This window comes from Falco naumanni, chromosome 7, assembly GCF_017639655.2.
Source record: "Falco naumanni isolate bFalNau1 chromosome 7, bFalNau1.pat, whole genome shotgun sequence".
Taxonomy (NCBI): Eukaryota; Metazoa; Chordata; class Aves; order Falconiformes; family Falconidae; genus Falco; species Falco naumanni.
The window spans coordinates 55333212-55348801 of record NC_054060.1 but is presented as its reverse complement, the minus strand read 5'-3'; the positions used below and the strand labels follow the sequence as shown (position 1 = coordinate 55348801).

The following is a 15590-nucleotide window of genomic DNA, read 5'->3' as shown; positions in this document are numbered from 1 at the left end:
TAACCATCCTGAGATTAACTTTTAAGTTTACAATGTCTGTTCTAGGTTATGTGTCCTCTTTGAACTCATGGGAACATGAAGTATTCTTCTGGGGAAAAAAAAATAAATAGGGGGTCAAGAATCTTCTTTTACACATCCTATTTGTTTTCCTAGATTTCAGTCTGCAGTGATAGACACTTCTACCATTATGTGGTTAGAGTTGAAAAGCTTGTAACCATGCTGAGACAATGGTTACAAGAATCTCATCCAAACAAGGGTGGAAGTTCAGGTAATTTTTTAAACCACACTGAAGATAAAGCAGTCGCTAATTGAGATGCAAATTTTTATTGATCCTTATTTGCATCATTCAATTCCTATAGGTCATAGGAGCACAAGGGGTAAAAAACTTACCTCCTACTATGCTTCAGAGTTGTAGTGCTTTACACAAATACTGTGTCAAGTACTGTAACACTGATGTGTAGCACTGCCTGGTAGTATCCAAGAATCCATGTAATTAAAAAGCCAGTATAAACAAATATTATGGATGCATATATAGAGTAAATAGCTGTAATATAACTGAGTAAAAACCTACTCGTGTCTGTGTGTGTTTGTCATGTCATTTCCTGTTTACAGTTTCAGGGAAAGTCTTGGCTCTATTCACACATTCATTTCTTGGCGTGTAGGTATTTAAGTTAATATGAAGCTGGTACAGAAACAAATTGACTCATGGGTCTTGGTGACAATTCAGAAAACTGATAGTATTTCCTAAGGGGTTTCTTGAGGGAAAGAGTTTTGTCGTTTATGCAATATTGAATTCTTTATCGGTGTAGATAGATGCGGTGTATCTATCACCCATAGAAAATTAGCAGTCTACTTTGAAGATACAGGTAAGAATCAAATTATGATAGGAGACTTGAGAGTTAAGTATTTAGAAAAGATACTGTAAGATACTGTACAGTGGCAAGGTGGAAGAGTCTCCTGATTTCATTTTATGGTCGAAGTGTATCTGTGTAAGTGTTGGCTGTGCAATCACCTGTTCTTTATTTGCAGTGCTTTATTTTAAGGCAATTTAAAGTAAAGTTGCTATAAATATTACATTTTTTGGATTTAAAATAGGAATGAGATTTTGATAAGGTAGAGGAGATGTGTGCCAAAGTTAATGCGATCCTTGATCAGCTTTTAAAAGACTTGTTTAAACATGCTTTGTTGCAAGGATTAATAATTGAGCAATTTCTACAGGCCTAATGAGATTAGAGGAAACTAATTACCTCTTGATTATGCAGCCTAGTTATTTTGTTTCTATATAAGGATGCCAAAATTGAAGCAAATATCTGCGATTCTTTATGTTTGCAAAGTTTCTTATTGGGAAAGTGGAGAAAAGTGTGTTTACATCATCTATTCTATATAGGTGTAAACATTACATATATTTAGATATGTAAATAGATGATGTATGTTTACTTTATGTATTTTTTAAATAAATATATCTATTTTAAAAATATATTACAACTTACAGGTACAGACAATCCTGTTTGGTGCAAATGGCTGGTAGAATTATCTGTTACATTCCAGACAGGAAAACATACTTCATGACTTCACCACAACACACTTCTGCTTAATTATGGATTCGTGCTGTGGATAGATGGCAAGAATTAACTGTTTTCTAGAGGCAAAAAAAGCTAGCTAGTTTCTCTTACCATATCTCTGCATACCAAAGTAAAATAAATGATACTAGAATTGCCTATTGATAACAATACCAGAAGTGGGGAAGAAAAAAAATGCAGGGAAGCCTGAACCCACCCTGGTTAGGTTAAGTTTGATCTAAATCAGGTTTATGTATCAATACCAAAGCCATAATTGCAGGGTTATGAATGTCAGTGTGTAGAAGGCTGCAGCATTTTAATTACAAACACCAGGTCTAGTCATCAAGAATATACCAAATAGTGTACATCCTACTCCAAATGATTAATTCTTACCTCCTTTTAAGATTGATACTCTTGTAAGTGGAAGTTGGTACCCCAGAGCTTTTTCACTTGAAAGCCTGCTCAGACCATTTTGTTTAAAGATAATTCATTATGTATTTGAAAAGTCATGTTGACTTGTCCCCCCTTCTTCCCACTCCACTATAGTTTAAAAGGACTAGTGATCCCCCCACCCCTGTTTATTCTATAAGCTGTTTTCCCAAGTGTCTAATAGTATTTTTGAGTAAGTTTTGGAGTATTAGCTATGCAAGGGCATTTTAGTGTGTGGATAGAATGCTAAAGAGCAGGTTGACACATGGATATGAGGGCAATGGGATATTTGTTATTTTGTCAGAACAGTCCCCCATAACTGTAACTTTTAACCTCATGAAGTATTACAAAATCAGGCAGTGGAGCCCCTCCATTAAAAATATTAAGTAGTCATAAGCTGTTTCTAAAATAACAGAATATCAAAAAGAGGAAAGGGTATTTCACACTTTTCATAGCGTGTTTGTTAATGCACATATCTTTGTCTGTGCCCTGTAGTAACACGTGTATTGGTATTCTTCAGTTTCATTTTTTTCTTCACTAGTTGGTATGGTAGTCCCCAGGATGTCATCAAGGTGCACTTGAAAATACTGATTTTAATAGGCCTTTGTCAGTTACATCATCTGCTGCCCAGGTGTTTTGCCTACGCTGTCCTAGTCTTCTTACACAGCAGGAGTCCTATATTTAGTGCATATTTGTAGTATGAATATAGTTTGTGCATAAATTTCATAAGTGATGAAGAAAGCAAAAAATGCTTCATAAGTTATTTTGCTGGCTGGTTATATTCAACAGTACAGAGAACAAACAAGACAATCCAAATAAGATCAATACAGACAGCCTTCTGATCTAGTCAGTGACACTGCTGTTATGCTCCAATGCTTACTTGTGATAAGTACTATCACATTTTATAAGTGTAGCAAGCAGAAATAGGGGTTGTCCAAAATTTACATGTGCAACTCTTAGTTTAGTGTTTGGATTTTCATTTCTTATCTTGTGCTTTCTAGGCTAACATTTTGCTCGCTATGCTTTATCCTAGGTTACTAGATTTTTATTTTCTTTCTTTGTACAGTTTTTAAAATCTCATAGAAAAAGCATTCTTCTTACTGAAGATAAAATAAATCATTTTAAGAAGAAATAGCTTTGTTATAGATTGTTTAGATGCTCTGTTGTTCAGAAATAATGTTAAAATCTTAGTATCAAAAGAAATCACTGAAGGGTGTTCATACTTGCTTGTAAAGGTTGCTTAAATGATTACAATTACTATTAGTTGTTTAATGAACGTATCATTTGCAAATTGTTTATATCATTAAATAAGCCTTAGTTTTACTAATTTCAAATAGAAGTGCACAAATGAGTTAATGGGGACCTATCTGGCTTCCTGTAACGTTTGTAAATGGACCCTGGGAATGTATATATACTTATATGGAAATACATACTGGGAATTAAACCAAACAGGTAGGAGGTTTGGATTTTTGGTGTAAAACCAGACATTTTGGACATTTTGAATGTAGTACGCAAGCAACTTGCTTTAAGTCAGTTTGCTTGTTTATTCAAAGCTTGTCTCAGATTCTTTTCCTCTACTAAATGTAAACTTGTTGCTTTAAAACTCATCTAGCCTAACTGAAAAAATATGTAAAAATCAGGTGGTTTTTTTTTCCTTATAAGTAAATCTAAATGAAATTTAGAGTTCATGCATGTAGAAGTACTTTTATGTGTGTTTTGAATGCTGAAATTGCTTTTGAGAACTGAAAAATTGAGCGGTTGAGTTTTGATTTCCTTCAGGTTTTGTTGATTCAGCCATACTGGCGTTATTTATAGGCTACCAACACATCTTAACAGTTTTGAAGTAATAAGAAATGGAGCACTTATACTTCTGAGTTTCTTACTACTTGCAGAAGACTGTAGACTGATAAATTATAAGCACAAAAATAAGTTTGTCATGTTCTTTCAGAAATGAGTACATGGATTGTTTTTTTGTCGATATGAAGGGGTCTGCAACTTACACCATCTTACATGGTTTTGATGCAGTCAAGGAGGACAAAAATGTTTCATATGCCTCTTTAAATGCACTATTTAGTGACCATTTAATTTATTTTGTGTGTTAACAAAAGGTTCACGGTTTTAACTTGCAGAAATAACTTGACATTATGACTTGTAAGGAAATGTGAAATAGTTTACTCTTGACGCTATTGTTTTTATGGAGCAAAAAATATTACATGATAGAACACTAAAGATTAGCAATATTTAGTGCACCTAAATTGACTAGGTGTAGTTCCTAGAACTAAAAGTAATATGAATTTATATTATTAATTTAAAATAAATCTAATAATATGTGGTGCTAAAATTATTTGTGTTTGTTAAGCTTTTTTGTGGAGTAGTATTCAAAAAAGAGGAGGAAGTTTCTCCCCACCCCACCCCTCACCAGCATTCCTAACAGCCTCTTCATATCTCCATCTCTCTTATGTCCTTGGAGTTATGTTTTGTGGTTTAATTTATTAGGTCCTTCCTCAGAATCCCTAAAAACCTCTCGTATGCTTTATACGTTCAGGTAGAAGAGCCCTGGAAGAAAAAGGCATGTCAAATGCCTTATTTTTTACTTTAAACTGTGTGAAATGTTCAGAGTAATCTAGGTAATATTTCAGTCAGTATCAGAAATAATACCCGATTATAACAGTTTCTTTGCCAAATATGAAGATAGTTGCTCCATCAGTCTTAGAAATAGATAAAGCAGGAAGAAGTTACTCAAATATTTTTGAAACCTGTATCATTAATTTACCATTAAAAATTTAAGGAAAGAAACTTTCAAATACTTCTTGTGTTGGTTAGCATCAAACAGCAGATTTTCATGCTTCATGGGAAGTAAATACAAGAACTGGGATGCAACGGAAATGTGGTCTCTTCCATCCTTCTGTGTAATCATTAAACTTACTTTAGAGCAGAACATTTTAAACAATGTTTGCAGAACAATGTTGAATTCTCTCCCAGACTTAACTCTGGCAAACTGGGAGAAGTAAGGAGAGAAAAATTGAAGAAGAGAAGCTCAGTCTGGTTTTCATTTTCTCTACAGCTGTCATCTGGCTTTGAATTCTGCTGGAGAGCTACAGCTGGAGTCATTTTATTGCTTTACCCAGCATCCTTTTGCCTGCGCGCACAGAAATGTTTTAGTAGTCTTGGAAAAAAAATTCAGAGTATCTCTTAGCAACCATAGGACAGTAATTATTATACCAGCAGCTGGGAGCAAACCAGATTTCCGTTGTGCATTAAAAACTGGCGTAGGTTACTTTACAGATGATACTGAATAACCTATGCCAGTACTGTACTTTGCAGACTGTGGTTAAAGATATTGAATGTGGGCGGTGTAATTGCTTTGGACAGTATAAAAGGGGAATGTGTGCATCTGTGTTTGTGTCTAATATTCTGTATATTTAATATACTAAGCTTAGTTCTTGTGGAAAACTTTACATGTTTGGGTTTTACTTAAATGCATTTTCAATACAATAGAATTTTTTTGTTTCTAGGGCCTCTCCCTTCAGGTTGTCAGTGTTTCCATTATAAATGTGGGTTTTCAGGTGTTTATGACCTTGTCGTAAAATGTCCCATTGGAGTGGGAAGCGTTGTCCAAAGGAAGCCTTTTTGATAGTAATAAACGTGGTTTGGCTGTATCTAAACTATCAGTTATTTAAAAATAGGGAGTTCAGGATATTCATCTGGCATTTCTGTAGTTCTGCATAGTGAAAATTCATACGCTAAATAAGATCATAACAGACCTGATGGCTTTTAATTTTTCATAAATACCAGAAGTGAGGCTGTGTCCCCTTACCTGTAGTTCTGGGTTGGTAGGCTGAGTGTTGTGCTTTCCGAACAACTCAACTGAGTTCTTGCCTTACAAAGGTCAGATGCCTTTCTCAGTCTCCTGCCACCCCCAAATTTGTCCTTGAAGTCAATTAGCTTGAATTGTGGTGCCTGTGCTGGAATTTTATAAAAGCATTCCTTTATAATTGCTGTGTATAGGGCACAAAGGCTTGCTTTAAGATTAAGGTTTGTATTTCATACATCAGTGTCTGGCACTGCTAGTTAGCACTGTAATAGATGAGCAGTGCTTGCATCCTTTATTAGATGGAGCCCTTCTTGACTGCCAAGGGGAGGGAGTGTCTGTCTGTGTGAGCATGTGCGTGTGTCCTTTTTGCTCTATATTATAGGTAGTTTATTTCCAAAGAAAGAAGGTGTGAATCACCTGCAGGGACAGGAAATAATGCAAGCTGTTGCAAACCTTACCCAGGGAAAAAGACTGGCTTGTGGGTAGTATGTTTTTTATCCCTGGGAAGGAAGAAGCAGCAGTTTCTGTAGTGCTCATCCTTCTCCCTAGACTACTCAAGTTGATGATAGCTGGGGAGAGTAAGGGGGCTACATAGTGCATATCACGGTGGTTTTTGTAAAATGGCTTCTAGCTGTTCAGTGTGTTCCTAGCTTAAATAATTTCTGCTCATAAGCATTTTTATCATTGCTCAAACCAAAAATAGTTGTAGACATTTCTTCCTCATTCTGAGTGCAGCTCTCCTGTGGTTTGAACCAGTGTTTTGGAAGCTTTTTATGTCATTGGGCAATGTACCTGCAGGAGTACCTCCTGCTAGGAAGATGTTTGAGATTGCACTAATATTTGATGCTTTTTGCTCTTAAAATAAGTATACATCCATGAAACCTAACTCTTGCCAGTCATTTTAACATTTCTTCTGTACTCCTTTCCCAGCAGTGTTAACCAGAAAATTTAATTTTGACAACAAGGTCAATTGCTTAGCGGTGGTGTCATGCTCAAGGATCTGCAAAAAGTACTTCTTTCTGTAGTTTTGCCTGTCTTGAATTTTTTTCAGTGGAACTTTAACCTGATTGAGCTATTGTCTTTCATGGGGCATATGCTTTTTAGTATTAATTAATCCCCAATTTTAATTTTTTTCCACTCAGAGTGCTTCTGAACAATATATATAAATTCTTAGGGATGTGATTATTTCCTTTCTCCTGAAGATCAGCTACAGAACAGCTACTTCCACTTCATCTAGATGTCTGAGAACTTGATACGTTAGGCTTTAACGTATGTGAGGTGCTAATGTAATCCTAGAATAAGTTCCTTAAGTGTTTTGGTAAATGAAAACTAGTGAATCAGTGTTAGTACTTAACCTGCCAAAACTTCAGGTTTGCCTCTGCCTCAGTAGTTTTCTGCAGTACTTTTATTGTTTCCCACTTAATGTTTTCTTGATATATACAAATCCTTACAATAAAGCTGAAGCATTCTCACTGCTGGAAGTTGGGTGATGCCAGAATTTTCTCAGTGCTATCAGATGATGACAGCCAGTTAACTTCACGGCATCTCTCAGTACAAACAAAACATTGTACAGTACATTTTTTGGCAGCCCAATGGGATCTGTATCAATATGCTGTACTGTATCCTAAGTATATCCCAGTTAGTTAAAGAATGAGAACTGTTTGTTTTTCTATTCTTTCCAGAAACTGGATCATCTCACAAGCCAATTTTCCACCCAAACATACTTCCTCCTTATTCTGTGTGGCACATGTCCTGCAGATATCTCATTATATATTGCCACGTGGTCTCATTTTTGTATCAAATTGTCTGGTAATAACCTTAATGTCAAAAAGACAGTTATTATTAGGGGGGTTTTAATACACACTTGCTGTAATTAGGTATTTTAATTGAACCAGTATATGTTAAAGCTAATTTCTGTTCCTTTCCAGTGGATCTTGCCTTTAATTTATTAATAGGTCTGACTAGCTTTTGCCTTATTAGTCTCAGAAATATTTTCTTCCAGTTGTATATTTTTCAATACTGACAGCCTCGTGGGTAGTTAAAGAAAGTATAATCTCAGAGGCTGAGCTAATCCTTTCTTGAAGAGGTTTCTTGGTCTCATTTGGCAACTGAGTTACAAAGGCATGTATCTCTGATGTCCAAGTTGTGTATGCTCTGCAGCGAAGGAACCCTTATTTTCCAAGGCTTACTTGGAGTAAAGAAAACACAACTTACAAGTACTTCAAAAATGTGCATTTAAAAATACTTGTGTTTATAGATGCCTCTAACACATTATGTAGAATATTAATGCATTTATGTATGAACTTGGTGGTTTTGGTGTGGTTTTGTATAAATGCAAAATCATTTTAAGGGAGTTCTTATGTATTCTAGACTACTCAAGAAAATACATCCGGTTCATTAATGAAAGATCACCTTTTCCAACACGAAACTGTAGTAACCAGTGAACCTTACAACAGTACAAATTTAAGGCCTTCAGCATTTGAGGATTTCAACACCAGGAGAGCCTGTTTTCCTAGCCAACCTAACCAGGTAAGGCTACCAACAAAAAAAGCGGTTCTTTACTTGCTGCATTAATGACACAGTGTAATTTCTGACAAGAAAGGACTTTCATTCTGAATCCCTGTATATAGCATTATACCCTCAACTTGTTGAAATGATGAATATAAACCTTGCAGCTGAAATGTTTCCAGCATTATGATGGCAGAGGTAAAGCTTTGTGAAGGTATTTACCCATGCTTGTAGGGCAGCAAACATGAATAGATCTTTCACTTTGAAGTCAGTTTTCTGTATTACAGACTTCTGTATCTGCATCCCTGAAAATCTGTTTATATTTGTTCTGTTGATTGGCCATGAGCTCAGTCTCGGTTATACATGTACTAATACTGTTTCAATTAGAAATATTGAAAAGTATCTTTTAAATTGGTATCTTGGATGCATTACACAGTGGGGCACTTCCACTAAAAATTTTTAGTGGAACATTGTTTATGTTTTCTAACTGCTTATTTAAACTAAAATACTCTTATTTTGATACAGTAAGGAAAACAGTGTATTAGTTAAGCGTAAAAAGTATTAAGTTATTGATAAACACATTCTTAAAACAGAAAAAAACCCACTACTGTGAGGAAGGCTGATACACAGGCATTTTCGTGAAGGTGGTCATATTTATATAACATTAGATCTGAAAGGCAGTGTTACAGCTTTTCCTTTAACAGTATACATTTTGCTTATTTGTAAGCCTCAAAAGAACCCACATTTTCTGTAGACTGTAGAAGTAGGCTTAACAGCAACTTGGGTAATAATTAATTTGAGGGTCTTATACCTAAAGCAAATACATGGGAAGACTTTTAGAATAAGCTTAATAACAGAAGTCAAAACAGAATGCAAGTTCTAGTTGTGAACACTTCATCAGAAGATATTTCTGCTCCTAGAAGTGAAGCTTTTTAATACCCTCTGTCATTGTTGCAAAGCAAGATAGGATTGTGTTAAAGTCTTGTATCATCTGCTTTCTGTTTTATTGGGCAAAAGAAGCAAACAGTGTCATCTGGAGAAGTAACTTGAAAAAAGAAGGAGCTTGAAATCTTGAACTTCAGATTTTTAATCCTTTATATGCACCAATTATCTCTTTCTGTAAGTTACCTCACCAGTACATATTTTTCCCTCTTCCCATTTACTTGCAAAGATAATTTTAAAATTTCTTAAGTAGAATAGATGGGTGATTAGCTTATCGGAGCTAACGCTTAACAGCTGCAGTAGCCAGTGATGTATGTGCTGTTTGTCTTCACTGAGTTGTAAAGACAAGTGCAGTAGCCTAAAATACCTGTATGTTTTAAGAGCACATACATAATTAGATACTGAGAAAATGATAATTTAAGCTGTGGTACACTGGGTAGTGTCTTCTGATAGAAATGAACTAAGAATTTCTTTGAAATGACAATGCTAGAATTCACGTCTTGTAGACTGAAGTTACAGGAGATTCCATGGGAATTTAAGTAGATATTCTTTAAAATACTTTTCTCATATTGTAGCACCACCTGCATCTGACACTCCATGCTTTTTGCATGGTCCTGTGGTGCACACATTTAGAACATAGGCAAGTCAGCAAAATCTCACATTCAGTATGTGTGCACACTGCACTGTCCCTGCTGAACTCCATGTGTGTGACCGTGTGGCACAGCAGATCTTGAGGTAAATACCTATTTTGTTTCAATTTTGTATAAATTAAGTTTGAACAGTCCTACTGAGATCCTAAGTTGAATAGCTCAAGAAGAAAATGCTCAAACTAAAGAAGTGATTAATGACAGTTCAGCTCTTTACCTGTTATACTTTGGCTGTTACTAAAAAGTACCAAAGTCCCTCAACTCTTCAGCTTCTGATATACTGAAATGTGCTTGTCTTAAATTTAGTACTTGACAATGATATATTCAGCTGCTGCTGTCCTCGTATTGTGGAATTGCAAGCTGAGCAAAATCAAGTATATCCGTTTGAGGAGAGACCGGGAAGGCTACAACACCAAGCAAATGTCTGTGCCTTCTTTAGAGGTGCAGCCCTTCAAGTAAAGTGTAACACTAGTGAGTTCAGTCATGTCAACAAACATTGTCTCCCTTCATGTTTCAGCTGTTACACAGAGATGGCACTTGTACTGAGTTACAGTTTTGAATGGCTAGAGGACTATGTGTGTTACTGTCATTGAATTTTGCTTCTATTTGTACCTAACTGAGTCTGGATTGTGTATTCTTCAGGTTTCCTGTACCTCGTGATTTCATATAGGTCCCATTAAGCAGCCAATACGTAACCACTTTATTTATAGAGCTTTTCCAACGTTTCTCCTGTTTGCTTGTGTTTCAGGATTTCCCACTTGCTTTCTTAGAAACTTATTAATATCAGTTGCATAAAGAATGTAATGCTGCCTTTTTTTGTAACATGTCAGACCTTAAGCACTTTAGTAGGTGTTTGGCTATGAACTTGGAAAAAAGAAATTAGTTCTATGTATTGTGCGTGTTCTGCTCAAACAAAACAAAGACTTGAGGAGAGGTCAGATTTTAGTTATTAGTCTTTATAGTGATCTTTGATGGCTGTTAGCTGTCTGAGGAATGGGAGGTTGAGGTTGGGGTTTTTGGTTTGAGGTTTTGGGTGGTTTTTTTTTTTCTTTTAAACAACGGGTTTTATTTAATGTCTTAAATGCATGCATAATATTCTGTGTGGACAGTGGGGTAAGGATCCTTTATGCTTGTAACATGCAGAATCGTAATAGCGTTTTTTATGCTTTTTCCCTTAAATTTATGCTGTTAACTGTTTAAGAAAGCCAATTAGCCATAGCTAGTTATTGACGCTAAAACAATAGGCTCTTTTTCTTGTTTGAAAACAGAATAGTGTTGAGAAGCACTCCGCTTTTATAAGCAAAGGAGAGGCCCAACTGCTTGCATCGGAGCCTGGGGAAGCATGGAGAGCAGTGATGTTAGCTGAACGGGATATAACCTTTCTTCACCCTGTATGCTCCAGACTTTGTGGAAGTCCAGCTATGTGGCTCAGAGCCAAGGAAAAAAAATTATTTTTGTTAGCATACTCCAGTTGAAACTCCCAGGGTAAAGCAGCTCTAATTACAGTTCTGTACTTATCACACAAGGATTATTAAGCAGGGGGGAAGTGATGGTTAGAGCAGGCTACAGATATTCTTACATAATCAGAAGCTGGCATATTTTAAGAAGCTATCCCTTCCTCTTTCCCAGCTGCCTTCTGTCTTCCCCCCTCTGCCTTCCCAGGGCATGCAGACCTCAGTGCAGTAGGAGCATAGGCATGTGCAAGTGAAATAGAAATGTGTTAACCTAAAACGAGATCTTCGGTAGTTTGTTGTTACACACTGCAACTGACTAGGAACATGCTGTTCAGCTGTTGTCCTAGACTATGGAATGGTGACACATTAATTCTCATTAATTTGATCAGTACTAATAAGGTAAAAACACTCTCAAAGCAACAGTACTGATGTCGAACATGCATTCCCAAATAGTTCATGATTCTGGAAGAATTTGTAAGTCTGATGGTTTAGGGAGTTGTTTTTTTTTTTTCTTAGTCTTTTCTGTGAGATGGTTTGCAGGCTGTGCACTTGACAGGAGAAAAAGGCGGAATTTGACTTGAAGCTCGCTTATATTCTGGCTCCGATTATAATAGCCCTACAGTGTAGGAAAATAATTGCCTGTCTGTAAGGCAGGAATACTGGGACATACTGAGACTCTTGCTTTTTTGCTGCACTATCTACTATTTTCAGGAGGTCCTTCCATACACGTGCTACATTTTTATCCTGTCATTATTTGCACTTTTTCTTGAAAGTCATTTGTAATGTGATTTCAGTAACGTTTAGTGGCAGTCCCCTATCTTACAGTTATCTAAGGTCTGCAGTATTTCATTTTGGACGATTCAAATTTGCCACCTTCAACAACTTTTTCATGCCCCCATGCCCTTTCATTGTAAGGCAGAATAAACAACTCTATCTTATCTCTCTGCTGTTTGTTTTGTATGTTCAGCATGTTCCTTCTTACTTGCCTTTTGAGGTAAAAGGTCTTGAATTATGGTCAGCTGGTTACAAGTCGAGAATTTAAAAAGTACTTGGGCATTTGGTGTCCTAAACTAATTGATTTAAGTACTGTGTGTTAGCTAAGGGGAGATGCATTTAGAAGCCACTGTTATTTATTGATCCTGCTACGGAATATTATTTTTCATCTGGCAAAATCCTGCTCTAGATTACAGCTTTGAGGATAACTAATGAGTATTCAATACTGTTGTTGCACAGGCGGAGGGAGATTGAAAACTTGGAGCAGAAATAAAGAGAACTTCTCCTAAATAACATGAGTAACTCAAAGTGAATGTATCAGGGAGTTAATTTTAAAGCACTGTGTCATCACTGACGTGAAATCAGCAGGTTCATGTAAGGCGTAATTGATCTGAGGAATTAGTTGCCGCTGTAAGATGTTAAAACCTGAATTTTGAGCATAATTCAAAGAATAGTATCAAGTTCTGTGCAGATACGGAAACATCCAAAGCTCTTACAAGATCCTAAAAAGTCAGAAGAGAATACTAAAGCTCATGGTCCTAATATCATGCAAAAGGCTCGTTATTGTGAGGAAGTCTGTAAATTGTACTGGTAAGAAAATAAGCTGCAGTTTTTCTCTTCCAGCAACAAGGAAAAGAAAACCTGTTTTTTAGTTTTCTAATCTAAGTTTTACTTTGTAGGTAGACATAAATTTGGAACTTCAGTATAGTAAACTTACCTTGCTTTGCCATTTCAGGTCCCACGGAAGTCAATCAGGCACGTTAGCTTTCAGGATGAAGATGAAATTGTTAGAATAAACCCTCGTGACATTTTGATACGTCGTTATGCAGACTACAGGCATCCTGACATGTGGAAGAACGACCTCGAGAGGGATGACGCAGACTCAAATATACCATTTTCTAAATCAGACGGTAAAAAATCTGACTATTTATACCCATGTGGGGATGGAACTAAGTTGAATTCCCTGAAAGACTCAAAGAGTTCTGTGGTATTTAAAACTCAGCCTTCCTCATCAAAATTTAAAAACTCAAAAAGAAGAAAAGAGGATGGTGAGCGTTCACGCTGTATTTACTGCCAGGAAAGGTTTAATCATGAAGATAATGGCAGAGGAAAATGTCAAGATGCGCCAGATCCTATTAAAAGATGTATCTACCAAGTTAGTTGCATGCTTTGCGCAGAGAGCATGCTGTATCACTGCATGTCAGACTCTGAAGGAGATTTCTCTGATCCTTGCTCATGTGACACTAATGATGACAAGTTCTGCTTACGCTGGTTAGCACTGGTGGCACTCTCGTTCATTGCTCCATGTATGTGCTGCTACCTCCCCTTGAGAGCATGCCATCACTGCGGTGAGGTATGTGGGTGCTGTGGAGGAAAGCATAAAGCTGCGGGATGAATCAGTCTTGTGCCAAACAGAGCTGAAAAATCTTTGTTTCCAGGAAGCATCTAACTTGGATTTGAGGAAGCTTTTTGGCAAGCTGAAGGGAATCTTCTTTCATGTAAGAGATGCTTGATGTGGAGGAAGCAACAAGACTTGTCAGACCTTGGCATTTTACAAGTGCTAGCCATGCCTAACTATTTCCTTTGAGTGCGTGGCGTTTGTTGCAAGTTGTGAAGGAGATTTTGCAAAGGAAAGCCTATTCTTATTATTGGCTATAAAATGAGTATATAAACTATGATTATACTAAAAGGGATTAACTTTTGCCACTTTGTACATTCATGGTTTAGGTGAGGGGGCTCTTTTAAAAGGATTAAAACTTATCTGAGGGGAGATTTTAACTAAAAGTGCACTAGCGACAGTTGATTTAAGATTAAGAAAAGTTAATACTCGGCAAATGAGAAATGAAACTGATTTTAAGTGCAACTAAATCACTTATTAATAGTTTTTTGGAAGCGACTTTATGTATAAATAACAAATGTTTATATTTAACTAAATGTGTAAGGTACGAATTATTACATGTTAAACTTTCCTTCCCTCTGATGTAGTAGGTATGGACCATATCTACTGTCACATTCCATGGTAGTATTTTAAATATTTATTAGTTAATTTAGTCTCATTTTTATTCCAGATGGACAAATTGGTATTTTTCAGTCCTGTTTCCCTTCAGCTACAGTTTGTGTTGAGTTGTATCCATACATTCTGATAATCTAAAAACCTTTAAAATATTAATTATTCTAGTCTTGAGTGACCAATATTTTTTTTGTTAAGCACAGATGTAATTGTCTAAAATGTTCTTGTTAGAACATAACATTTATTTTTATATATAAATTACTTTGATTTCAACATAATAGCAAAAAGGAAGTTGTTTCTGTTGCTCAACCAGCAAGTTGTTTTCTTTTGGGGTGTCCTCCAAAAATACTTTATTGCATATTCAAATGTTCATTAAGCAAAAGGTACATTAAGGCAGTTGTAACAAATTGTCATCAGTGTTCTTGTTTATCCTTCTGTCAAACTAGGATCCTGTTCAGCTGTTTATCAAGTACTATGATTAAAACAAAAGATTAATAACAAAAGTGAAATTGTTTTCATTATTTTGAACTGCAACTTTTTCTTACTTGAACGGGCAAGAACAAAAGTACTGTGTGTTTTGCTCAAAAACAACAACAAAAGACTTAGCTTGAGAAAAAAATTACAGCCCAGGCAAAATTGGAGTGAACTTCTTAATTGAGGAAATTTGGAGGGAGGATGGGGGAGGGAGTGAGAGAGAGAGTGTGTATGTACGTATGTGTGGTGGTATATTGTGTACGATATTTGTTATGGCTTTGTACTTACTAAGTGTTTAACTTTCAGGTAAGAATTAACTGATTAACCCATAGACAAGTTTTTTAATTTTTTAATGCGGTGCTCTGTCATAAAGTAAGAAACATTTCCTTCTCATTAAAGATAAGTGAAACACTAAAACCAGTCATAATTCATTAACAAAGGTGCCTATTTGATATCCGGGCTGGAGTTGGGACAGACTGTCCTCAGTATACCCTTGTTATTAAACAAACAATTTAAAAGATGCACGACCTTTCTCACTTCTTTTGCATTTCTTTAGTATATTTTGTGTAATTTTTCTTTCTGCATGTGTCAGTGCCCTTAATTTTCCTTTGTAGCCCAGAAGTAAAATGAGCAAATGTATATAACACTGTCTGTAAAATACTTTTTAAAAGAAAACATTTATATTTATATTACAGCTTGAACTGACCACCTTGTGTACATAGATCATCTCAAAGTATTATTTCACATTGAAAAGAAGAC

At 36.0% G+C, this 15590-nt stretch overlaps 1 protein-coding gene across 3 annotated transcripts in view; it reads left to right on the top strand.

The window, feature by feature from the left end:
• SPRED1 (sprouty related EVH1 domain containing 1) overlaps positions 1–14860 on the top strand; it is a 59493-nt gene extending 44633 nt beyond the window's left edge. For all 3 annotated transcript variants that reach the window (XM_040600537.1, XM_040600539.1, XM_040600538.1), the window contains 2 exons: positions 8173–8331; positions 13083–14860. In XM_040600537.1, coding sequence (XP_040456471.1) covers positions 8173–8331; positions 13083–13742 — 819 coding nt within the window. In that variant the 3' untranslated portion in view covers positions 13743–14860. The remainder of the gene's footprint in view (positions 1–8172; positions 8332–13082) is intronic.
• The last annotated feature ends 730 nt before the right edge of the window (positions 14861–15590 follow it).